Below are 26064 nucleotides of genomic sequence, written 5' to 3'. Positions count from 1 at the left end.
GGGTGGCCTGACAGAGTGTGGGCCATTTTTTGCCTGTTTGTAGACCTGTTTTACAGTCTGCTGGGCCAACTTCTATGGTTGATTTCCCTGAAATTAAAACACACATTACCTTCAGAAAGTTAAAATCCATGCAGTCTTCCATACCTTAGAAAACATTTAGTGTTCCTTTACCATTTCAAAACTACCCCAATTTGCAAACATGGACCACCTATTTAGCTCTTTATTTCACCAATGGTGGCCACTTTTTTTTTGGTACCCGGGACTATATTTCTGTAGCAATCCCACCGTAATCATTGGTCAAGCAGTGTAGTTGCACTGCGGCCCATAGGTCTGAGGGGCGCAATTAACCCTGATTATGTGTACGTTTTCCAATAAAAGCAGCAGGCAGTGGGTCTGTTATCTTCCCTGCACTAGGGCCCACCGCACATTGGCTTCGCCACTGAACGAGAACAATGTTGCTCACACCACACTGAAGGGCAGGATGTGTTAGGCTGCACTGTAAGAGTGTGCATTGAAGACGAGAGGTTTTAAGGAATATGATAAAACATATGGGATAGAATTAGGGTTGACCACAGGTGAAAGGTTACATTCAATGTCAAAGACAAGCGTTGACTCTGAATGTAATAGTGCATTTTATGTTTGATAGGTACGTGTAAGACGGCTGGTAAATGTTTTATACCATATGTGTTTGAACGCAAGGACTCATTCTTCTGAGGGTTTGTTATTATGGATAGGAAAGTGTCAATAGTTGTCACTGAAAACTATGTGGCGCTGGCAACAATTGCAAGCAGAGTTGAATGGTAATTGAAGTTGTCACCTTATTATTATAGGGTTCAAGCGGGAGCAGCACTTCAAAGGAAGAGTCTTTTGGAATGAATAGGTGACAGCGGGTGCAGATGTAGAATGTAGATGTGAAGGAGCTGAAGCCAACAGGCCTTGACTGAATATCGATGAGACAACATTTGTGCAAAGGATGTGGAGTGTGAGAGAGCCATATGGACTGCGTAAGCGTTCTGTCTAAATACGGAGGATTTGAAGTTACAGTGTGCAAAGAAAGTTATTTTTGATTGTTTTTTTGGAATGTATAAAAGATGACTTGAAATGATGGGACGAAAGTGAAATTTTAATTTTTACAGGATGAACAGAACATTGGCGAGATAAAGCAACAGATGGGCAGCTGGGTGAAACATTATTAAAGGGCTGACAATTGGACAGGTGTAGCACAACAGGAGGGGGGTTGAAAAAACACTGGAGGGAGATAGCAGTAAAACACATGCAGTATCATGGACTGTTGTATGAAAAAATGTGAAAGTAAACATGACGCATCGTTCATTGGTGCAGCATGTGTATTTGGTCTGGGCCCCAGGGCCCACTGAACCATCATAATGTGCGTGTGTTTTCCAACTAAAGAAGCAAGCAGGCTTCTAATTTTCTTCCCTGCACAAGGACACAAGGGCGACGGCACTGAAAGAGAACACAGGTGTTCACACGGAGGTACATGTCGTGTTGTGGTGCACTGTTTGAATATGGACTGAAGTCATGAGTTTTTTTAGGACAAAAAATATATGGGCTAGAAAGCATGCAAGCATCCACGACTAAAAGTTTGTGTATGAAAAGATGAAATGAACTTACCAAGCATTTATAAATAATGTGAGATGAAGTTTATTTAGCATCAGGAATTTTAATATAAAAAGTGTATATGTCGTAGGTGTATGTGGCAGTAGTGGAGCCTTGTAAGAATGGAGATAGAAAAAGACAGTTATTTACAAAGCATTTTAAGAAAAACACAAAGGAGAGGGTCCCCAGACAACAAAGGGGCAAGGTTCACAACAGAACTGAAATATTCTCCTAAAGATAAAAACATAAATCACTCATCTTTGCTATACATACACACCACATTCCAAAAGATACACCACCTCCAAGTACCACAGAAGTTAAGGAAAGAGTATATGGCTTTAATCCTCTTATATCAACATAATTTCATATTTATATTTTGTATCAAAGAACAACGTTATGTTAAAAACATATAAATCACAAAAAATAGTGATGAAAATTAGACAATAAAACAATAAAATAGCAGAGAACAATTTAGACACAATATTTAGTCTTTCTAAAACCAGCTAATCTTTTTATTGTATCAACAGGGGTCCATGACAGTATCGTATCCCATATAAAGACCCCATGCACTGGAGATTCTGATTCAATATTCTGTCTATGCCTTTCAGTGGACTATCTACATCTTTCTCCCAAATAATTTCAAATGGCATCCAATGGCGATGTTGATATTAAGGCTATCAACCTCCAATAGATCTTACTCTATTAAAGGGCAATATCAGGAAACCGTCTCCCTTTTCTTTCCTAATTTGTGGAACAGAAAAGACCTTCCGTCATCAATTCTGGTCTAAACCAAAGACTCTACTGTACTCTCTAACAGTGCAAATGCTCTAATGATCAACATGACAATGCTATGGACTGATTGAGACCACTTGAAGGTACTGTCAAGTGGGCTTTAAGGCAGGGATGGTATCACTAATACTTGTAAAGTGACAAGTATATGGCTTTGTTCCATAGATACTGGGATAGTAGATCAGAGGGACTCCTGTATAGGAATAAGCACGAGGACCGGGGTTCAGTGACTGTCATATTGATCATTAGATTATTTGCACTGTCATAATCCAGTCTACACTCATGTACTGTCCTCTCTAAATTCATACAGACATTTTCACTTTCAGGAATCTGTGCAAACTAACATATATGTGAAATGTATTGCACTGATGGAAATCTTGCAAGATTGCTATTGTAAGTCGTTGGCAAACATAGAAATTATAAATCCATGAAGAAAAAATAAAAGTATACAAAGGTAAGCGTACATTCAGCAAAATGTCATAAGGTTTTAGTTTGCAGCAACCCCTGAGGATATGGTGTTGCAGAAAATCAGGCTTTGGATACTCTTACAGTGTGTTGGACAAAAGAGTGTGTCAGAACAGTTTTTTCATTTATTATTTTATTGCAAAAATGTTACTATTTCTAAACAAAGCATTTCTAACAGAAATGTTGTATACAATAATAGGGCAGATAATTAAATTGAAAGCAATATAATGATTAACGCTTTTCAGTGTTAGAAGTGAACTTTGATGATTGTGAAAATGCAATGACAGAATATTACGTATCTTACATGTTTTCAAACACATTTGCAATTTCTGGTACAGGCCAACTCATACTCTTTGAACAAGTGCACATTTTGTTTGGAGAAGCTCTACACATAGCAAAGAGAATTTTTTTTACATAAGCGAATGTCATACTGGTTGTATGGTAAGTGGATTCTGATAGACTAGTTCCCCAACAGTAGAGATATGAGGGGGCTGGCAGCAAAAATCAAGAGGGCAGTAATCCAAGGACCATTTTTAACATCCTAAGCACAAGTACCTCTGCTATTTAGGCCTGTCTACAAACAGCTTCAGCTCATGAGAGAGACCTTTTGTTACCAATTCTTCGAAATAGACACAGAGTGGTCTTTGGTTTCTCTCCAGAGGACCAGCTCTTTCACCGAATGCTACTGGCTGTTTGATGCATCATTCAACCTGCTATGAAGTGGTTGCAGTGTGATGCACGAGAGAGGTTTTACATCTGAAAAGTACATTCAATCATCCAACATCGAATTCAGTTTGGCATACTTGCATAGCATACCCATATTCATTAACAGTGCAATTCCCCACCAACATTGTCACTTCATTTATTAATGCCACAATTAAAACTGCCAAAATTACCACTACCTGCCTTTCCATTACCACCACTGCCATAGTTACCACTGCTATTACCACCACTATTACCACAATCACTAATACTACCACCCACCACCATTTACACCAGCATCATTACCACAACCATTACTACTACCATAGCCACCAATATTAAACGACTATCACAACTGTATTTGCTATAATAACAAAACAATAATTGGCAAAAGTAATAGGATTGGTATAGCTAAATATGAAAGTCACACAGTTTGCCTTTGCAAATGCCTGGTTGACATTGAGTATAGGACACATAACTCATTATAAACGGAAAAGGTCAAAGACAAAAGGTGTAGCTTATGGACTGATTTAATTCGACTAAGGATCAGTTTTGTCACATGCGAAATAACACAAATGTGTAATCCTCCCAATGACATAATTGTTGCAAGTGGAGACACATTGATAATATCATAAGTGAGGCTTATTGAAGAACTTGGGTGAGTGCCACGAGTCAGAGGTTGCAACAAGACCAAAATGGGAGTAACCACATATGCCAACGCTTAAGAGCGCCTAAAATAATCTGAAAAAAATTGGGGCAAATTAAGTGTTCCATTACATTGGTTTGGAGTTGAAGATGTTTTAAGTGGGAAAAAGCTAGAATAACAGCACTCTCAGAATAAATGTTATGGCAGTCTCCTGGGTGAATCACAAGAGTGAGCATGTGTGAGTGCAAGCAACCCATTAAAGGTAATAGCAAAATAAGAGAAGAGATGAATTGTGCCTCTGAGGGCTATCGGCACCAGAAGAGAAAGATGTCAAATTAGACATTATGAAATGTTGTGGCTAACAAAGAGGCACATCTTTTTGTCTAAAACCACTGTTGCAGACGGAATCACATTTAAACATTCAAAGCCAAGGGAAACCGAATTATGACATTTCTGAGAAAAATATTAAACGTGCACCTTACTTCACATTCAAGAAAATATAACGAGACACGAGAATTTTATTGACTGCAATGTAAAAGTATGCAAAAAAGGCGAGAAAGCGTGCACCAAAATGACAAAAGAAAAATAGGGAAACACAATCTCAATTCATGGTGCATTTGTGAAACTTTCGGAGATTGTATTTTACTCATGTACTGATTTTATACACATAACACAAATTGTTATGGTTTAAAAAATACACATTAGTGCATTCGAAAAGTAGAGGTGTATCATACTGACACATCTTATTTGTAACTATACTAAATGATTTGAAGTGCATCAGAGTTATACTATAATCATGCCATCTTTATATTCTGGATGAACATATGTCCAATAATCATAAATATGTTATGTTAAATTAGCTCAAATTAATGTGGGCCTGACTGAATATGTGAAGACACTTTGTTATATTGTTGTTAGAATCCTGAACAGCTGTCTGAGAAACTGTCCTCTTGAACTCACTTATATACTCTTGCTAAAGGGGCATTTTTCTGACGTTTCACATATTGGATTGCTTTAAGACTGCGTAATTGCCTCACCTATCTCTCTATATTTTGTATCTTTTTTATGTTGCCTGACACTATACAAACTGACCAATAAACTGAGTGATCTGATCAGATAAGGGGACTCCAGGAAGACTGGTTGGCAGTTGCAGGTTGGCGCGAACACACATGCTGATGGTGACGGATGGGTTGTTGATTATCCTGTAACAGAAATTTGCGGAACTTTCTTGGCAATTTTGAACTTGCCTGATACGGACTCACCTGGCTTGCTTTTCAAACTGACACATATGCCATATGAGCCTAGTGGTCTCTTCCTGGCTGGGAGATTGCTTGAACATGTCCCTTTCTGAACTCTCAAGCTTTGGTATATCTATTTAGAATGTGACCAAGTTATCTTATAACCTGATGCAAATTTACTGATGCATTTATTTTACCTTTACCTTTGATAAACTATACTAATATTTACATATCGACTCAGCTATTTTGATTATTTTTATTCAAGTGAATGTGCATTCTTAATTTGGGTATATCAATGATTGGAGGAGATCAGATTAGAGAGACCTCGGAGCATCAAATACTAATGCTTATAGTCTGTATAACTTTAACTGAGCTTTTGGCTCGCCTACGTTTATTCAAGAGATTTGAGCTTGCTGTGATAATCCTTTATCTTTACAGCATAATTTTGAGAGTTATTTACATGAGTTTAATTTCAAGTTTGTAATACATTTTATTCATGTTATTGAATTCCTGGTCTGCATTGGATGACTGTTGGGACAATTATATCCAAACCCTGTCGGCACAAAACAAGGTAGATCGAAGGACCAAGAGAGTGGCAAAAAATATCTGACAGATATGAAAGAAAATTAAACTTGCTTGTAAACCTGTCAATCAAATAGACTGAGTCCATTTTTACAGGCTTCAAAGTCATTTAGATGCATTAAAGTCAATGGTGGCATCTACCTTATGATTAAGCGGCAGTCCATCACGTGCTATAGGCAAATCTAGAAGGGCCCTGGTATGGACTAAGCCTGCTGATAGCTGTTACTCCTATGATTAGACTATGCAAAAAAACGTCTTCTCTGAATTGTCTACAATGTCATTCATTAGAAGTTGCCTTGGTCAATTGGTATTCATCAGGTGTGAGCTATGATCTGCTCTTGTTCTTTAAACAACCTTAAGAAATGGTTAAAAACTAACTTATGCCATTGCTACTCATACACCAAAATCGTTCAAAAGTGAATGTTGATCTAAAGAGACTTAAAGAACTAAAATAGCCCACTGCTTATACTGATGTACTTTTCCTTGATTGCTTGGTAAACGATGGATTTATACATTACTGCAGTGAAATATGTTTAAATTATAAATTTCATAAACCTTTCACTAGATTTGATGATTGTGTCTCAGTCTTCATTTTGAGGACATTAGATACAGCTTAATTAATTAGGTTTTCAAAACTTTCATATTGATATTTCAAGACACTATGGGGCTCATTATGATGGCGGGCGAACATCAGTCTGCCCGCCATCATATCGGTGATGGACCACCCGCCAGACGTGCGGCGGTCCCACCAGTGCAATTAGGGTGTGCCCGCCATACGGGCGGACGCATCCTGGCCTTTTATCATTGTGGACGGTGCTGCTAGCTGCAGCACCGTCCGCAATGGTAAAAGAGCATGCACAGCATTTTCCTGCACCACATGGCAGGCACCACGCGGAGCCTGCCACTTGGTTTATGGAACTGCTACCCCCCAGTGCACCCCCCTAACCCCCCCACAGAGGGGGCACGCAACGGACCCCCAAAGCAATACCCGCCAGCCTTTCCATGGCAGCATCGCCGCCATGGAAAGGCCTCTACCACACCCATAACCTAATATGGCGGACGGTGCCTGTTAGGCACCGCCACCATATTAGTGGCCCATCTGCCCGGCAGGCAATCGGAATGATTGCCACTGGCGGAAAAGCGGCGGACAGACTTTACTTCCGCCGCAATACCCACCACCATCCTAATATGGCGGTGGATAAATCTCATTACGATGGTGGAACGATCGCCACTGCCGGCCTGGGGATGGCGATCGTTCCGCCATCATAATGAGCCCCTGTGGTCTATCATGTCCCTAAAGGAATATCTATTTAGAGAAGCAACTCATTAAATGGCATGCTCTTTAATTTCATGAGTTACCTTCGAAAAACAAATCTGATCCTAGTTCAGGCAGTGCTGTCCCACTTCTGACTACTAGAATTTGATGTAATGAACAATGGTGAAGGCACTGCCATTTCTCCTAATCAGATAAGAGCCTGGCCAATAAAACTTATAAACAGGTGCTCAAATGTGGGATGGGATATGGCACATAGGAATTCTGAAACTGGTGCCAAAGTGTACAGTTGACTAGTGTCAGGCACTAGGACTTTATATGTAAGCTTGTTGTTTAATTTTCAATTACCGCTTCATAATTATTAGTATATTAATCCATTCCATTCAATAACTTTATTTCGGTCTCAAGGACCATAAAAGTAGAGTTCGAAGCAGTATAAAAAGTCAGTATATACATTTAAATCATGAATAGTAATAGTCAAACTACTACGTGTGCCATTGAATAGAAGAAGAACTGCACATTTGGACACGAATGAACCTGGTTTAAAAATAGATGCAGTGACATGATTCGACATAATAATGCAAGTGCAAAAAAGGTACATAAACGATTAAAAACAGATAAAATTGGGCTGCTATCCCAAATTAAAACAGTAAAAATATGTAAATACAAAATAGTAGCAACATGATTGCTAGTTTAAAAAGGTCGCCGGGCATGCCACATAGAATTTAGGAAGCGGGAAACAGCAAAGACAATGGGGGCATGAGTGTCATATTTTAGAACTGTGTATGCCACGGCACATTGCGTTAAACCTAAGTTCTTGCATAACTGGATAAGCCAGTTCTGCCGTATTGTTCTGTAGGCAGGACAAAAAAAGAGCACATGTAAATCTGTCTCCTCCTTATAACTACAGGCAGGGCATCATTTGTAACCTGATTTGCACCATTTGTTAGTGAAACCACAAAGCAGCAGGATTCCCATTCTGAACTACATGTACGGTTTTCTAGGCGAGCTAGGTTGGATATCAATGTCAGCAAAGGATTGTTAGCCTAAGGTGCATGAATGCGGTATTCTGCTACTCATCCGATAGCAATGGGCAGCATGCTATCCGACAGAGTGTGTATGCAATGTCTCCTTAATTTCCCTTGATAACTCAAAAATAATCAACACTTGAAACTAAACACTGCTGCCTAAACTGGTATCTGGTTAGAGGATCATAGTAATAAGGAAAAAAGCTCAAAGCAATTTGAATACAGAGTTACTGAAATGAACATACATACAATCAATAGACAGCAGCTTCCTTTAAATAATTGCTTCTATTAACTTGTCTCAAGGGTAAAAGACTTTTCAGATCCAGGACCAATGTAAGCTTGATTTCCTCACATAAATCAGAACTAAGAAAAGAATGTTGGGGAAGTAAAGAGGGAAATTGATCAAGAAGAGTCACGGGCTACCAAATGAGGTAAGAAATTAGGAGGAGAAGAAAGAGACAGAAGGAAAAGTAGAAATGCTGATGACAGTGTGCAAGAATGGCAGATAAAGAAGGAGTGAGAGAGATGGAAAAAGGATAGGGTAATACAAAGAGAAATTAGAGAAAGTAAGAGAGAATAGGGAGTCAGAGAGTTGTCTTGAGAGTTACTCTGCTATAATTGCCAGAAAGAATGACCAAGGCTGTTTGAATTATGACAGTTTTCTTGGTATGAAGTTGAAAACAAAACAGACCAAATGAGATGGTGGCACATAGTACAACCACTGTGAATCTCTCGGGAAGCATACAACCAATCATTTATTTGCCCATCACGCCTCTTCAAATTTGACCCAGTCATATGCAAATCAGGCTAAGTCCTGCTCCAGTAGGAGCAGTCAAGCTCAGACTGCCAATGTTGTGATCTGAAGGTGGTTGTGGAAGACTTATCCAGAATAGTTTTAGCAATATGAAGTCTACTGCAATGTACAATATTTTATAGGAATAGTATTTTATTATGTAGGGGGAAAAGGGGGGAAGGGTGAGGGGAAATGAGCATGCAGTTGCATAGAAGCAAGTAAGGCAAAAGGCATCAACAAGTCCCTCGTCAGGCCCGCTATTCCGGTTCACTCTCTGATACTCCGCTCACAACAAGGGCAGTCCCCGCAGCCCACAAAGCGTTCCCCCCAGCTTTCCCCACACGGCAGCTCACCTTGCACACTGTCCGTGACCTGAGGCGGGCACCGGCTTTGAGGCTTCACGGGTCTCCCAGGACGCTGGGTTTCTCCTCACGGTGGAGTCACGATGGGTACGGGGCAGCTCTTCCAGCTTCAATGCGGCCACGCTCCAGGACGAGCCCCTCGTTGCAGGGCAACACTCCCGGGGCTACACCAATCCCAGCGCGGCCCTGCTCTGACATCAGCGGTGCAGCGCACGGGTTTCCCGAGTTTCCCGGGCCGGCGGCGGTGATCCCTGCAGCGGTTTTGGTGCGCCTGGACTCGGGCACGTGGCGGTGAACTCGGGGACAATTTTCACACGGGTGGAAGTCCCACGACGAGCGCAGCCCCAGGCACGCAGCATGGGGGTCAAGTCCCACACAAAAAGTCCTTTTCCCACAGGGCAGTCCGTAATGTGGTTGCCGAGCCACACGCACAGCACCACGGGGGCGATTTGAATAAGGCGCTCAGTCCGCACTGGCAGCGGTGATGGTGGGGAGATTAAACAGGTGGTTTCCCACACCCCATGTGGCAGAGGCAGTTTCTTTAAAGGTCCCAGGGCCAGCGAGGCTGCACGCAGTCACAGCCAGGGCAAGTCTTGGAAATGTTGTTGTTCCAGGAAAGGCAGTCCTTAGGAATGTTATGGAGACACTCTGGAGATGTAGCTGCAGTCTCCTCTTTGCAGGGTCAGATCAGCAGGCAGTAGGGCAGCTCAACAACAACAGGGCAGCAGTTCCTAGGAACAGTCAGCTCCAGCAGAGTGGCAATCCTCCTGGCGCAGCAGTCTGTACTCCAGCAGAGTTTCGTCTTGATCCAGCAGTGTAACAAGAATGTGAGGTCAGGACCCTCCCTTATATACCCTACAGTCTAGTTACCAGAAGGGGGTAGAAGTCTCTGGAAGGGTCTGGGGGCAGGGGCTTCTGGAAGAGTCGAGGGAGTTCTGGGATGTTCCCTGCCTTCCCTGACCTGGCTGTCACAATGACGAAAGACAGGGCCGTTAAGGCTACAATGGGCAGCCGGTCACAGCCCATTCCAGGGGAGAAGGTGTGAATCACCACTCCCACCTCCCAACCCAGGCAGGCTATCGGTATGCAGAGGGGAGGGGGGGAGTCTACAGTGCCCAGACAAAGTGTAGGCAGAAAAAAGTCCACTTTCTAAAAGTGGGATTTCTAAGGTAGTGGTGCCCAAACCCCATATATCATTGGAAAGGGTTCCACGCCCCGAGTCCAACAAGACCAAACATGACAGACCTATTAGGTCCCCGTCAGAAATTATCCCATAAGGTGGGTTCCCAATGTTAGCCTATGGAGGGTTAAGCCTCAATGCAGTAGCAGGGGCTTGTGGCAGATATGCCAGCGTCACAATGTTTTAGGGGAGAGCACCTGCACCTCAGCACTGTTTGGCAGTGGTGAGGCGCCCATAGGCCTAAATCCAACAAAAAGGTACGGTGAAAATGGGAGGCACAAGGGCAAAAATGTAGGGGGAGACCACCCTAAGGCTGACAGGTCCAAAAAATATTATTTTCAAAATGCAGGCTCCAAGCACAAGGAGGAATTTGCATAATTGTTTTTGTTAGCTCCACAAAGCTTTTGGGTACTCAAGCACAATATAATCAAATACATTCAGTAAGTGTTGTTTATACCATCTATGCATTCGGATATAGAGTAGGGGACTAAAATTGTAGTTATTAATTTTCTAGCAGAACAGTGTGTACATTAGTGCACCAAAACCAGTGGCAGACCCTCTGTCATGCCTACTGGGTCATTGATTGTGCAGGACCTTTACCAATAATCATATGGCTCAAACTACACAGCGATTTGCTTTATTACAAAGTAAGTATTAACATTTTTTAGATGATCGTTACGGATATGCACATCTTAGTGTTCATATCTATGTGAGGGTATGTGTGCTTGGTTGTATGTATCTGTGTGGACATATGTGTGTGTATGGTTGTGTGATGGCTTTCTGTGCTCATCCCATGTTTAATGGTGGCCATGACATAACAGTGACGATTTCTGGCATATCATGGGAGTCATGAAACGCACAAAATGGGATGGGAGAAGTGCTCACACTTTGTCTAACCCCTGGCAATTGATCAAAGTAGCATTCCAACCCATCAATCTTTTACCCACCATGCCACCGCAGATTAGACCCAGCTATACACAAATAAGTAGGAGCAGAGAAAAGAGATAATCCAAAGATGATTTTGTTGTATAACAAAAATGTGACCTTGAAGTCTGGTGTTTAATATAACTAAGGCACAAACAAAAAATTGTAAACTGCTACACTCAGTAGTGGTGCAAGCAAATTAGGTGACGCATATTACATGGATAAATAAATCTCACAGCTTCAGAAAAAGCCAAGAGGCCCAAAAACCTAACTGAGAAGACCTACATCCCCAACTGAAATACTGCTGTGGCAAAAGTGCTCTTTCAAATCTCCTTTGGGGAGGCCATGTTGCTAGTTCTATAATCCAGGATTTATCAGCACTTCTGACATTTAGTGACTAACGGTTCAGTGGTATCATGATTTTCCATATATCATTTGCAATAGTTCTGGAGGAAATCTTGGTTTAAAGAGCAGTTGAAAAAAATCAAACCTGTATTGTAGAAAATGTCACAGCTTAGAGCTTTATCAAAGTGCTATAAATAGGTATGTTTCAAAATCCTGGTTAGGAGGCAGTTCTGACAATGTATACAAAAATGTCACAAAAAGCACCAAAACAATTTCGATATCAGTGACGAGTACAGAGTGGGGACAAAGAAAGGCACTGCGTGAAAGTCATTCGTGCAAACACTGGAACATACATCAATTAACTTGAATGGGATTTAGAGAGCATGCCGTGCATTATGGGTGACCTGAGGCAGTTAAGTTGTTTCCTTCTTTTTGCTAGACAGCTTTAAATACACATTTTAACTATCTAGTTCCTACAGAGAATAGTTGCAGACAGACAGTGGTCTCAGTTTTTAAACAACATATCTAGGTTAAGTTGCATACCACAATATTCAAATTGTATTTAAAAGAAACACAAAATATGTAAATTAAGTCTGATGAATTGGTTTCTAAGAACACAAGTTAACCTTGAAAATACTACTAAAGAAAGACAGCAATGCAACATATGATGGAAAACTGCTGATCATTGGAAAATTGACTGGCAGTACACCGTCCACAGGATAGAGTAAAACACACGTTTCAAGATATAGATTTAAGTTTGACTTCAAAAACACCAACCAACTATAAATGCGAAGTAAAGCTGACGATTTTGGAGGAAAACATTTTGATCATGCTCCATGAGACATGAGATTGCTGAGCTTGACATATTTCTAATTTGAGTGAGTCTCGTTCCTCAGAACAGTGGACACAGTTCGAATTCAAACCATCCTGACCCAGTCCTTGTGAAAATAAATTAGTCCAAACTGGAGGGTTGGATGTATATGTGTGTGGTTATATGTGCGAGCTTGCCTGAATGTTAGAGGAGGTAGGCGGCAGGCCCTTCTGAAGCCACTCAAGTGTCTGCTCGCACACTTTGAGAGACAAAATAGTAGGTTTGTTTAAGATTGACATTATCCTCCAACCATCCCCAATTTCAGCATTGCAGCATTTAAAGGCAGGGTACATGAAAAAGAGAACCGTGAGAAATCCTGATCATTGTAGATGCCTTCAATATTGTTTGTAGAATGCAAAGAACATGACAATTTTCCCAATGGTGTGAGCCCAGCATGTAACAATTGGATGCATAATGTAATGAACGCTACAAAAGAGGCAAGCCTCCCTGTGAACTGGCATTTTAAGATTCTGACCATTTGTGATGCACACTTTAAAAAGAGAATGAGTCACGGAAGGCTGTCTTTCTTCGAATCAGATAGTTGTGAACTAGGTGAAAGGCAAGCCAGTGAGAACGATTTCACTTCTTTTAATTCCAACTGTAGTGCAAAGTTTACTTAAATGGGAGCCATTATCGACGCATTCTATCCAAATATTATAGTATGTATCTGCTTGAAATTATTTTACAATAACCCAAAAGCATCGAACTTTTTCAAAATCTAATTGGTATTCAAATTGAATATGTTGTTTACAAAGCAATATTACTATGATTTATAAACGACTTTACAATGTATTTAAAAAGTTATTTTGCAGTTCATATAATTACGTTTTCTACTTTTGAGAAACTAAAACATGCAACAATATTTTGAAACAGAAAACAGAAATAACTGAGTTCAAAATTGCACCATTAAATGGTACTTTAGAAGTTCTCAATACGTCTTGAGAGATTTTAAAAGGAGGGAACACTGCAGCCAAATGAGTAGGCAGGAAAATAATTTCAAAGCTGGTACTCACGATAAGACTTTGCTCTCGACCCATAATCATGACAGTCCTATTAACAGTACAAAGGAGCTGAACTATTATCTCTTGGATGTGTTGGTAGGTTGAGGCCTGAAACATACAAGAATTGTATCATTTAAATATGTAAAACAAAGGTCCACGTTATATTTGTACATCAACAGAGAGCATTACCAAGCGAGCTGCCACAGCTTGTACGAGAATCAGTCACCCTAAAGTTTTTTGCACTTTGCTGGATTATGCAACTGTAACACAAGGCAAAAATAGCAGAAATATAAGAAACTACAATAAAATAACAAATACTTTAAAGTGCGACAGCAGTAAGCAATATTAAAAACTATCAGCAGTTCAACAACCTGTGTAAATAAAAGCAAACTAAATACTTTTGAAATGGTGCTAGCCGTGCTCGAGACCTCACGTTGCCGAGTAATGAAACAGCAAAAACCCCAACAAGGTCGACCAATGGTGGAGCAGGTCAGATAAATGGTATCACTGTCAGACCGAAAACCTCTGCTCGTAAAGACAGGGACATCTTAAGGATTTTGGGGGCCCTGGGCCAAACATATTTTGGGGGCCCCTGTTCAGAACAGCTTTGAATTTATGATCCAATTTGAGCCCATGTTTAACCACACAGTTTCCGCTTCCTCAGCGGCGTTAGCGATCCTGTTTGCATCATAGGCACTAGCCTATAAATTCCCAATCTAAATGGACGCGTGCAGCTGACAGCGGTAGGAATTAGTGTTTCCTGCCCTGCTCGTATTTATTTTTATACTTTTTAAAATGTATATGTGTGGCTGAATTACTCTGTGCTTTTTAACAATTTCTCCTACCTACGAGCACTTGCTCTTTACTTGATTCTGCTTGTCTACACCTCCTCAGCTACTACGATTCGTATCTAGTTTTTCCTCCAGTCCTGGTCCGCCGAGGCTGATTCGCCGATTGTGCGGAGGGCTGGGGCTACTATCTGGCTCCTCACTTCCGCCCACGCAGTTTCCGCTTCCTCAGCTCCGTTAGCGATACAGTTTACATCATAGGCATTAGCCTATATATTCCTGATGCAAAGAGATGCGCGCAGCTGACAGCGGTAGGCTTTGGTGTTTTCTGCCCTGCTACTAGGTTTTTAATACTTTTTAAATTGTATATGTGTGGCTGAATTACTCTGTGCTTTCTAACAATTTCTCCTACCTATGCGCACTTGCACTTTACTTGATTCTGCTTGCCTACACCTCCTGAGCTGCTTCGATTCACATCTCGCTTTTCCTCCAGTCCTGGTCCGCCACGGCTGATACGCCGATTGTGCGGAGGGCTGTGGCTACTATAATGCTCCTCACTTCCACCCACGTATTTTCCACTTCCTCAGCTGCGTTAGCAATCCAGTTTCGCGCCGCGGAAAGAGGAGTTTGAAGCTTAAAGTCAGATTTTCCTGGGGCAAAAAAACATAATCCAATGGATAACGGTCTCCTAATTGGCAGAGTAGCACACGCACGAACGCGCGCTACTACAGCGGCTCCGCTCCCACAGTCCACCTCAACAGATAAAAGAACTGGGCCGTGGCCCAACCCGGATATACGCTGTGTTTAGAAGTCTTGGGGATTACAGGAGTTAGGAGGAGTGGGGCAATATGAAACAACTTGGGTATTGATCACAGTTGGTAGCAGATTTCTCCTCCTCCCTCGGCACTGAGTCTCTCGTGACATATTTTCTTTCTTCATGAAGAGTACCCAAATAAAGAGAGCAGCCCTGATCAACCAAAAACATCTTTAGCGCGAGCAAACCAAGCTTGTGTGGCTATTCTGTGCAAAGGTTCAAATGCCAGAGAATGAGAGAAAATATGGGTGGTGTTCTGCTAGTTCCTCAGTTATGGGAGTGATTTATGGTTTGCCTCTGAAAATAACGGTCCCAGTACATTTGGATGCTCCCAACATAATGCGCACAAATTATTATTTTTTGTCATACAGAGCCCATCCCTCTATAGCCCTGCCACATATGTGTTATAGCCTTGGCCCGGTTAAATCCTACGGCCGTAGTCACAAAGATAGGTTTGTATGTGTAGATTTCCTTATAAGGAAATCTACATATATACCATTGTGTACATTCCTCATTGATTGAATTCACCTTTCGAATGCATTAATCTATACCTAGATGTAGACTCGTTAGACTCCTATGACACAATTTGTGATTGAATAGTACTGGCTTTCTGCCTGCTTGTGGAGATTGCCACTACAGAGACAGAAATCCCCCTATTAGAAAGTAATAGAGAATTTAAAAAAATGAATATTAAATTAAAAAAGAATGACTTTTTTTTAGTATTTTATACTCTTAAACTTGGAAAAAAAGGGCATACTGACCCAACAGCCTAATGCAGAATACAAGAGCGCTACAAAATCTTGTTATCCTAATCTCATAGAACAAAACAAAAGGTGATGAGGGGAATACTTGAAAATAGTATAATCACTGCCAATAGATTAGGTTAGCATTGCAACCGATCATTTTTTGGGTCATAGTGTCCCGTCAGATTATGACTAACCATATGCAAATCAACCATGGGCCTGCTCCAACAGCAACAGTCCAACCCAAACTGCCAAACCAGGTCTTCTCTGAACCGAAACACATGTTACAAAAGACCTGGTTCAGCCTATTTTACCCCTTTCAGTCAAGTGCAGCTTGATTCCAGTGCACATTGAGTCCGGGACCCATGTCTGAGCATACCCTTGGCCACTTAGGGTGTTACATCAAATACACACAAGTTGAAGGAGGAAATGCTTGCAAAGGTTCATTTTCAATTGCATCTTTATGCCTCTTGCAAGAGTTATACTTGCATGGCTAGAGAATGATGATTAAAAGTGAGTGGGATTCCCAAGTTACATTGTGTAAATTTACTTGTTAGCCTGATGAATGGTCACCATTCTTGTAACGATGGTCTACAGGTTGAATTTCATGAGGAGTAAATAGACATTCTGCCCCCATATTCTGCAGATGCAGGAGGAAGTGGTTCTCCTGGGTACACAACCTCTTTCTTTGTGGGATGCCATCATACTTATTCTTCTGAAGCTAGATAAGGCACACAGCATGATGCAATTCGTATAGACAAGGCCCACATTTTTTTTGCTTAGATCATTGCCATGAGGTGGCTGCCTTACCTCCTTGGTGGACATCCAGGACAGTTTCGATTTTATTTCCTGTAATATGCTCACTTTATTTTCTATCCTACTTCAGCTTCGACCAGAGATGAGCAACACAGGTGTTTTCCTTGAGGCTGGTAAGATATTTGACTATGTAGAATGAAACTTTCTATTTATGTCACTCAATATGAACGAACTTCAAGTGTGAGTTTCTGAAGTAGGTGAAGCCTTCAAATTTACACCCAGTGGTATATATAGGGGTACACATCAGGAATGGCTCCTGTCCCTGAAATTATTCAACTTCGCTATTGGCCTGCCTTCTTGTGAGTTTGATTCACACCAAAGTCTCCAGTTAGACATTTCCCGTATACTTCTCCCATTATATATTTATTGATTTCTACTTTGTGTCAAAAATCCAGGAACAAATTAGCACCCTATTTCCTGGGAGTTCTTGATTTTGGAGATATATCTGGCCTATACAAAGTCAGGCCAAATCTTCTGTGCTATTTCCTCTAAAATCTGATACTAAGCAGTGTACCACAGACTTTTTTTCTGTTGGAGTGGAACACTAGTACTGATTATTTGGGTGCACATATACATCAGGGTTTCCTGGTATTAATTGAAAAAAATCTACAGGTTAGTATAAGATAAGTTATTGATCAGGTACCTTCGTGAATTGTGATTCGCTTATCTGTAGCGGTCCATATCATCTTGATGAAGATGACCATTCTGTGTTAGAAACAGGCTCTCTTGTTGGCAGTGGTATGGACCCTTCCTTCTAGTGAGGGTAAGGGAGTTACACACCTAACCTCCCTTGGGAGATTGGCACGAGCAGTCAGGCCTATCTCAGAGGCAATATGGAAAGTATTTATATGTAGCACACACAGTAATGCAGTGTGTTAGGTTTGAAAAACCCCATTCTTATATGTACTTATTCTGTGCCATAGTAGGTTAGCAGTGTGCGGCTAATTGACGTTCCATTTGCATTCACGTTATGTAACCCACTGAGTTATCCTTGTAATGCACAAGCCTCAGTTAGCAAGTGTGACTGCATTTTGTATTTTGCAATCCCCATTAGGCTGTGTCTAAACTAGGCCTCATTATTCGTATTGCTTGCCTCAGCAAAACACTGTATTCAGCTATTATTTCCTTCACTGCTCAAGGTTGGATTCTGACTTACTAATGAATAGGCCATTCTGCCCTTGCATTCCTATCCTTGGGTGTAACTTTGCTCCCACGTTAGTAGACGCCGAGCCTCAGTGAGGTAACCTTGAGTTGCAGATAGCATGTACCCATCTGGCAGGTGGTAGCCCATCCTTCTGTGCCTCCTTTGTTCATGTTCGGCCCAGGCCGGTAACCTCCCACTGTGGGCGTGGTTGGAGGCTTCTGGGAGGAATGATTATGTGTTGTGGGCTGTTGGGGGGCCAGTCCCTCGGCAGACATCTTAGGGTGCAGGTCAGATTGGACTCCTCTGCAGAGTATTGTTAATAAAAGCCTGTTTGTATTCTCTACTGTCTGACCGACTCCTCATTCTTGTGAAGTTATAGCAGGTGGTTGTAAGTAACCCGGGTGGCTCCTAAGGGCCACTTCCTTCAGATGGTGCCTGAACAGGGATCCCGCAAGGTGATCCGACTCGCCCGTAATCGGGTTGCAGGGTCGGTGGTGCATCTGGTCGGTCGGGCGGATTGGGGTACCCCACACAATCAAGCTTGGTTCACGCAGCTGCCCCGCCCGGCTGATCGGCCGACTCCTCGTCTAGTGGTCACCGGCTGGGGTCCTGAGAAGGCGAAACCTTGGAGTTGACCATTTGGTCTGAAGAGTCGGCAGTGGAGAATAACTTGACTTGACCTGTGTGCACAAGGTGAGTGATTTGATTCTTTGAAAAATGGCACCATTCTTGAACGGCACAAGCCTACGGGCTGTGTCTAGGTACACTTTCTGGACTGTCTTGGCGCAGTTCTCGTACGGCCTTGCTTGAACGACACGAGCCGACGGGCTGTGTCTTGGTACAGTCTTCGGGCTATCTTGGTTAGAACTTAGTGGGTTGTGGACCCTTTAAAAGACACAGAGTGTTTGTGAACAGTCTACAAGGCCTACTGGAAATCTGGCCAATTCTTGAAAAGGCTTGGGACTGTTTGTGAACAATCTGCCAGGCCAACTGGAAATTTGGTCTATGCTTGAAAAGGTCTGGGGCTAGGGCCTGTATTCTTGAAATTGGTACAGTCTCCGGACTGTCTCCTTGAACTTGGTACAGTCTCCGGACTGTCTTCTTGTCTTGGTGCAGTCTTTGGACTGTTTTGTTCTGGGCTGACTTGTGGTTTGATTGTTGTGGTTGGGTGCTATGAGGTTTGTGGAACGATGTCGGTGGTGGTGCTTGTGAAATGCTTGTTTGAGTGAGTAGAGACTGTGCTCTTCGTGTGGAGGTAAGGATGCCTTGCTTCAGCAAGCTGTATTGTGTGTGTTTTTTTTATTTGACACGGTCTGAGGACCGTCTTTGGGAAAAGTACACGCGCATGAGGGTGTCTCACTAGTAATATATATATATATACATCATTCTTTAAATGTTCCTCATTTCCCTCCCTCCTTTCCTCGCTCACCAGGGCATGACAGGCATCCCCTTCAAGTTGAAACTGCACGTTGCCTTCGCGGCCTCCGTTCCCAACCTTTATGCAAGCTTCACTTTAAATGTGCATGGAGGCCAGGAGCATTGTTAGACCATCTTCGGATGGTATCTCCATACCAGACTTAACAATGGCAACAAGCTTTTTACACTTTACAGCATTAATGCTGTAAAGTGTTAGCTGCTACCTATTTTCACATACCTAATGCAGATGTCCCGCTCTCCCATGAGACAGTCAATCCGGTCAATGGCGACGTGCGGTCTGGGACTGCAGCCTGGCTCCAATCCACAAAGACACACTGCAGCTCCAAAGGAGTGGGCATTTGGCAGCACTGATAGTAGTTCAATATATCCTGCTGCTTGAGGCAATAGTGTTGACAGAGCAATGCACACCATGCTGAGTTGCAAACTAAATGATCTGGACTGCACCTGTTACTTCTCTCACGTGCACGGCTCCTCCAGCCCGTTACTTCTCTCACGTGCACGGCGCCAACTGCCAGCCAAATACACTGTGGGCCCCTCCTCCAGCCCCTGCTCTTAGAAGCATAAGCATTCCAGGCCAGCATGGGGTGGGGGAGGGATTAACATGTTTACTCCAAATCAACCCTGCCTCTCATCTCCTCTGCTGTGTGCACCCTGCCCCAGGCTAGAGGGCTTAACAGACTGTCACCTTAGGAAGCAAATACACTGGGATTTTGCCACGCCTACCATTCTGATGATACAACACTGCCTAGTGGCTCCGCGGTGAGTAAATCTCGACGGATTCACACATGGGGAACTACGATGTGCATTCACTTTGACAGTGCTTAGTTTTAGGTTATGTACAGCCTGAAACAGCTCTTTGGTTTTTCTTTTGTTTGCTATTCTTAGGCCAGTCTCTTAACAGCAGTCGCCCCGTGTAGACCCGGCCCTGAGAAATAAGTGCAGCTGCTTAGTACCGGAAAGCACCAGCACAAATTAAGCACTGCCTTAGGGGCCCCTTACCTGTAGTGAAAGGGAAGGTTGGGCTTGGCAAGTTAGTGCACTTGCCAGGTCAACATGACAGTTTTAAACTGCACTCACAGACACTGAAATGGCAGGTCCGAGTGTAGTAACGATGTCTAGGATGGCTGTAGTAATTCAAGAGGTTTTATTGTAGTTAGTTACATGTTCTGTAGATCAGTTCAGAACTAGCCACACCAGGAGCAGCCAGCATGCTGCTCAGGCCCTCTCAACTGTGACTTTCCTCACAGACTCTCAACATTCCTAAGCGCATCATCACTGCAACATTCCACTGGCTGAACAAGAGGTGAAAATCACAAATTACACAGGGAACACTTGTACTTTAGCACTGGTCAGCAGTGGTAAAAGTGCCCACAGTACAAAAATCAGCAAAAACGAAGTCCAGCACACAATCAAAAATACAGGTGGTAGAGGCAAATAGACAAGGGAAACCATACCAACGATACCAGGTCTAACATTCTGCCTAAACTCCTGTCTCTCTTTCTTAACGTCCCAATCCTGCTACCTCAGATATTCTTTGGATATCTTTGTTACTGATTGATTAAACTGCTTTGAACCGGGGCAGGGTGCAATCTTGTTTTAAATGTAAGATATTAACTCTGTCAAACTCAACTGGGGGCTTCTGAGTCACAGACTTAAAGTTGCTCAAGCAGTATTTGCTCATTTTTAGCATCACCGACTGCCTCTTTATCCACATTAGATAGTGGAGAGGGATGTGACATTACCTTTTCCTCTAATATCAATACTGGGCTGTCATCTTAGCAGAGGTTTAATTGAAATAAACACAGATGCATGGACAAACTGGGTGTGGCATAGGTTAACGATCAAAACAAGTCAAGAACAACTTTGTTACCCTTTTCTCCCCTTTACCACCATCTCTTCGATGACCCTCATAGGGAGTCCAAAGTAGCCCATCAAATGTCAAGTTAGATTTTGGTATATTGGGTGATTTTTCAATTAATTTCTTTGTAGGTATTCCAAGAAAGGGTGGCTTGTAATCCCTAATATATTGTTCTGTAATATTGATTATGCACTACATTATGGAGCACAAATCTGGGTGTGTAGATGAAAAAAGCATGGTGCATTGTTTTTTCTTTTTCCCACTTCTTACTCTGCCGTCTGATGGTGTATTGGCTGTGGGTGTGCCGGAAACCACCCTCCTTGTCTCTCTCTTCCTTGTTATCATTTACAAAAATATCGTCCCAGTTGGTGTAAACTAATAATTAATAACTCCAATGGAGCAATATTGCTGTAGACGATATTTAAGGCACCATATTTGTCAGACAATTTTCTGCTAACATCACACTGAGGTGATTACAATGAAAAGCACATTCTGGGTCTCCAGCTCCATGACTGAGAATAACTTGGTCCAAAGATTAAGTCTACTGTGCATGACTCACTTCTGCTTCTGTCCTTAGAGAACAGTGAATGCACATTCATGACAAGAGATACAATATCTCATCCCGATGCTCATCTCCGGCCTTTCGTACAGTGTAGGCTGCCAGAAGACTTTTACCCACAACTTGTGCTCCCTCAGGGTCAGGACCCACAGTGTGTACCTGCAGAACTGAGACCCAGAGTGTGTGTATGTCCCTATACAGGGACCTCCATGACCCACCTACCCATGTCATGCTCTTGTAACAGTGTGTATTCCCTCAAGACCTTTAGCCACAGGACATGCTCTCTCAAGACAAGGACCTACAATGTGGAGTCTACCCTTGTTGCAGGCCATTTACTAGATGGTAATTTTTTCAGAGAATCCCTACCTTCAACTGATGCCTTGTCTCTGACCTGGTTGGTCAGATAACTTGTCAGTTACTTTTGAGCTTAAATGGGCGGACAGAGATTCAAATACTAATCAGCCTCAATCTAATAGGATCGGTCGCCCTTGGCACAAGCGCAGTACTGACATGCTAAATAGTACACTAGATTCAGCATAATGATTGGATAACTTTCTTGATGGAGATAACTCTTCAGAGTGTCTAACTGACCTCTACTCCAGTTCCACTATTGGTACTTGATCGGCGGACAACCCTACTATATTGGTCTCTTTCTCTCCATTAACTTTGCATCAAGCACTGGGTCTGTTAAGCAAAATAAAATCGGACTCGCCGCCAGACTCATGCCCTCCTAAGATCATATACTTAGTAGCTCAGATCACTGCAGTTCATCTTATGGACATATTTTCCAGGATTTTCAGTACTGGTTATTTCGCTAAAGAGTGAAAAAAGCCTCCATCTTTCCTCTTCTTAAGAAGCCCAACTTAGATGCTGCAGACCCCAACAACTATTGGCCAATCGTGCATCTTCCGTTCCTGGCATAAATTGTTGAGAAAGCCATCCACTTGGAACTGACTAAATTTAGCAATGATAACCATCTTCTAGACCCAATCCAGTTTGGCTTCAGAAACCAACATAGCACAGAATTCGCTTTGATCACGGCTTCAGAGGAAATTAGACAGACTCTTGACGCAGGAGGAAATGCTACTCTGATTTTATTAGACCTCTCGGAGGCATTTGATATGGTCAATCATGACCTGCTTAATGAACGTTTTTTCTCCATCAGACTTAGAGCTCGAGCTCACTGTCTTCCGAAATCCTTTCTCATGGAACAAGACAATTTGTTGCCATAGAGGACTTAATTTTACCTTCCTATTCATTGCCACGTAGGGTTCCACAAGGCTCATTATTGAGTGCTACTCTTTTTAATCTACATGTAACCCACTGGCTAGCCTAATTAAATCATTTGGCTTCTTGCTGGTGTCCTATGCCAATGACACCCAGATTGTGGTGTCAGTGGCTAATAACCCGAAGGTCACTGTGTCAGAACTGCCAGGTTGTCAGTAGCACACATACAGGGAAACGCCACTAACCTCTTTTCCGTGATCTCAGCAGGGACGATGGTAGCCGTTAAAATCCCCAGTTCCCTCGAGCATAACCCCCAACAGAGGAATGAGAACCCTGCTGTGTGAGATCGCGGCCGGGGAAAAAAGGGAATAGGATAAAACAAGAAAGGCTGCTGCAAGTAGTATGGTCCCTTCGGGGTCTGGTCTGGGAGGTAAGGCGTTCGTGGAAGGATGCGACCTGCAGAATGGGGAAGGGAGAGACAGCGGATGTGATGATAATCTCTCTACTGCCGGTAATAATGTGCTTTCAGCCCTACAGATACCCACCCGTAAAGTTGCAGCTAGCAGGAGCGTCTAGGTCTGCCAGGGAGTGGATGAACTGGTACTAACACCCCAGTAAATGTCTCGCTCCAGCCCAAGAACATACACCCCCTTGCAGCGAGGTTACTCCAGCTCAGTTCCTAGAAATGTACACTTAATTCTAAACTCGGTGAAGTCCTAGCACTCTTAGTCGTCACCCAACACAGGGGAAATGTCAACAAGGCTCAACAGTGACTGACTCAAGTAACAAAGAAAGACTGCATGTTAACTCCACAAAAAGGAATAAAGGGATTGCTCTCCACACTGAGCTTCGTGGAAGTATAGTGGGCTCTAAGGTTCCCAACGTCTCGATTAAAGGGGTGAGTGTTCCGTCACACTCGTAACCCCTGATGCAAGTGGAGTAAAAATATACTGTTGCACCTGTAGCCCAAACACAGCCAATGAGTTCGCAGTGCACTCGATATGCTTACTGATCCATAAGCGTTTGAAAGTAATGAAAGTAGATTCCGGCCATAGCGAGGAAAAGCACCCTTGTGCCCTTCTCACCGCTACGGGAATTCCCGATTCAGCAAGCAGAACGCGGTCAAGGAAGGAAGCACACGGGCTTCCCTTCCCGGTTTACCTGAACTGCTGCGAAGATTAATCTTGGAGGCTCGTCTCACTTCCTTTCACTTCAGCGGTGCGGGAAACGGGTCTCGGCCCGACACAGGAGGAAATGCAGAAATGCTTCTCGCTGGAGTCCAGCGGGGAGCACCTTCCGCCCTGAAGATCCGTCGAGTACAATAGACAAGCACCTTCCGCCTCCGGCGGAAGTGCTTATGTAGTGCAGACCTTGAGTTGCGTCCCAGTGCCTGAAGGGAAATGTAGTTTCGGAGGCGTTTTTGCTGTAAGAGCCTGGAAATGTGCTCCTGAGCTCCGCGCTGATTGGGCTGTTTGGAAGCTATCACGTGGGTGATCGCTACAGTACCCCCTCTCAAGGACCGACGACTCGGCGGTCGTCCTGGTTTACCTGGGTGTTCCTCATGGAATTGATCTGCCAACTCCGGGCAATGAAGATTCTCCTCTGGTTCCCAAGTCCTGTCTTCTACCCCGAACCCCTTCCAGTCCACTAGATATTGAACCCGCCCTCGTACTAGACGGGAATCAAGGATCCCTTGCACCTCATACTCGTCCTGACCATCTATATCTAGGGGCTGAGGTTTTGCTGGCAAGCGTGTACTGGTGAGGCAAGGCTGGAGCAGGGACACATGAAAGACGGGGTGGAGCTTCCAGGAATAGGACAATCGCATAGCCACAGGGTTGATGATTTCCTCAATGTTATAGGGGCATACATATCTTGGTTTTAATTTATTTACCCCTCTTAAATGTAGATTTTTTGTGGAGAGCCATACCTTGTCCCCTACCTGGTACTCAGGTTCTTTATTTTTCTTTCTATCTGCCTAGGTCTTTTGAGCTGATTGGGCAGTTGCTAGGCTCTGTTTGGCTTTTATCAATACAGCCCTAAGATGTGCACGGTGTTCGTGTATGCTGGGTAATGGGGATTGGACTGGCCATTCAAACGGGAGCATGTTGGAGTGATAACCATAGACGCAATAGAAAGGAGAGCAAACTAGTGTGGCGTGGGTAGCGTTATTATCGGCAAATTCTGCCATCCATAACAAGGTGGGCCAGTGCAAGGTGTTTTGCAAAGTAAAGCAGCGGAGATATTGTTCCAAGATTTGATTTAGGCGTTCAGTTTTGCCATCAGTTTGAGGATGATAACTTGAGGAGAGTCGTGCTTCAATATTAAGTGTTTTGCAGAGGGCTTTCCAGAAGCGAGAGGTGAATTGAGTACCCCGATCAGTTATCAGGACATTAGGGATTCCATGGGCACGGACTACATGTTGGAGGAAAGTCAAAGCGAGCTCTGAGGACGTGGGTAATCTTGCCAGTGATATAAAATGGCCCATTTTCGTTAAATGGTCAACCAACACCAATATTACGGTTTTTCCTTCGCAGGGGGGCATTTCCACTATAAAGTCCATGGATATGGTGTGCCAAGGCCATGGGGGAGTAGGCAAAGGTCGAAGGAGGCCCACTGGTTTCGCGTGAATGGCTTTTCCCTGTACACATACCGCACAATTCTTGGTATAGTCCTGGACATCCTTCCGCAGTCTTGGCCACCAAAAGGAGCATTCTACACAGGCAATAGATTTGTATGTCCCTAAGTGTCCTCCCAAGACGGAATCGTGGGCCCACGTTAAGACCTGTAGCTGCTGGGTTGTGTGTGGTATATACAGCGCATGGTAGTGATAGGCTAACTCATCTACTTCTGACCGGTGCT

At 43.0% G+C, this 26064-nt stretch overlaps 1 protein-coding gene across 1 annotated transcript in view; it reads right to left on the bottom strand.

Moving 5' to 3' along the window:
* DOCK2 (dedicator of cytokinesis 2) overlaps positions 1-26064 on the bottom strand; it is a 1824799-nt gene that overhangs the window by 968139 nt on the left and 830596 nt on the right. Inside the window, exon 27 of the mRNA XM_085617853.1 lies at positions 13829-13924. Within this exon, the coding sequence (XP_085473979.1) occupies positions 13829-13924 (96 nt within the window). The remainder of the gene's footprint in view (positions 1-13828; positions 13925-26064) is intronic.

This window comes from Triturus cristatus, chromosome 7 (genome assembly GCF_964204655.1).
Source record: "Triturus cristatus chromosome 7, aTriCri1.1, whole genome shotgun sequence".
NCBI classification, from domain to species: Eukaryota; Metazoa; Chordata; class Amphibia; order Caudata; family Salamandridae; genus Triturus; species Triturus cristatus.
This window is presented reverse-complemented; position numbering and strand designations above follow the sequence as displayed.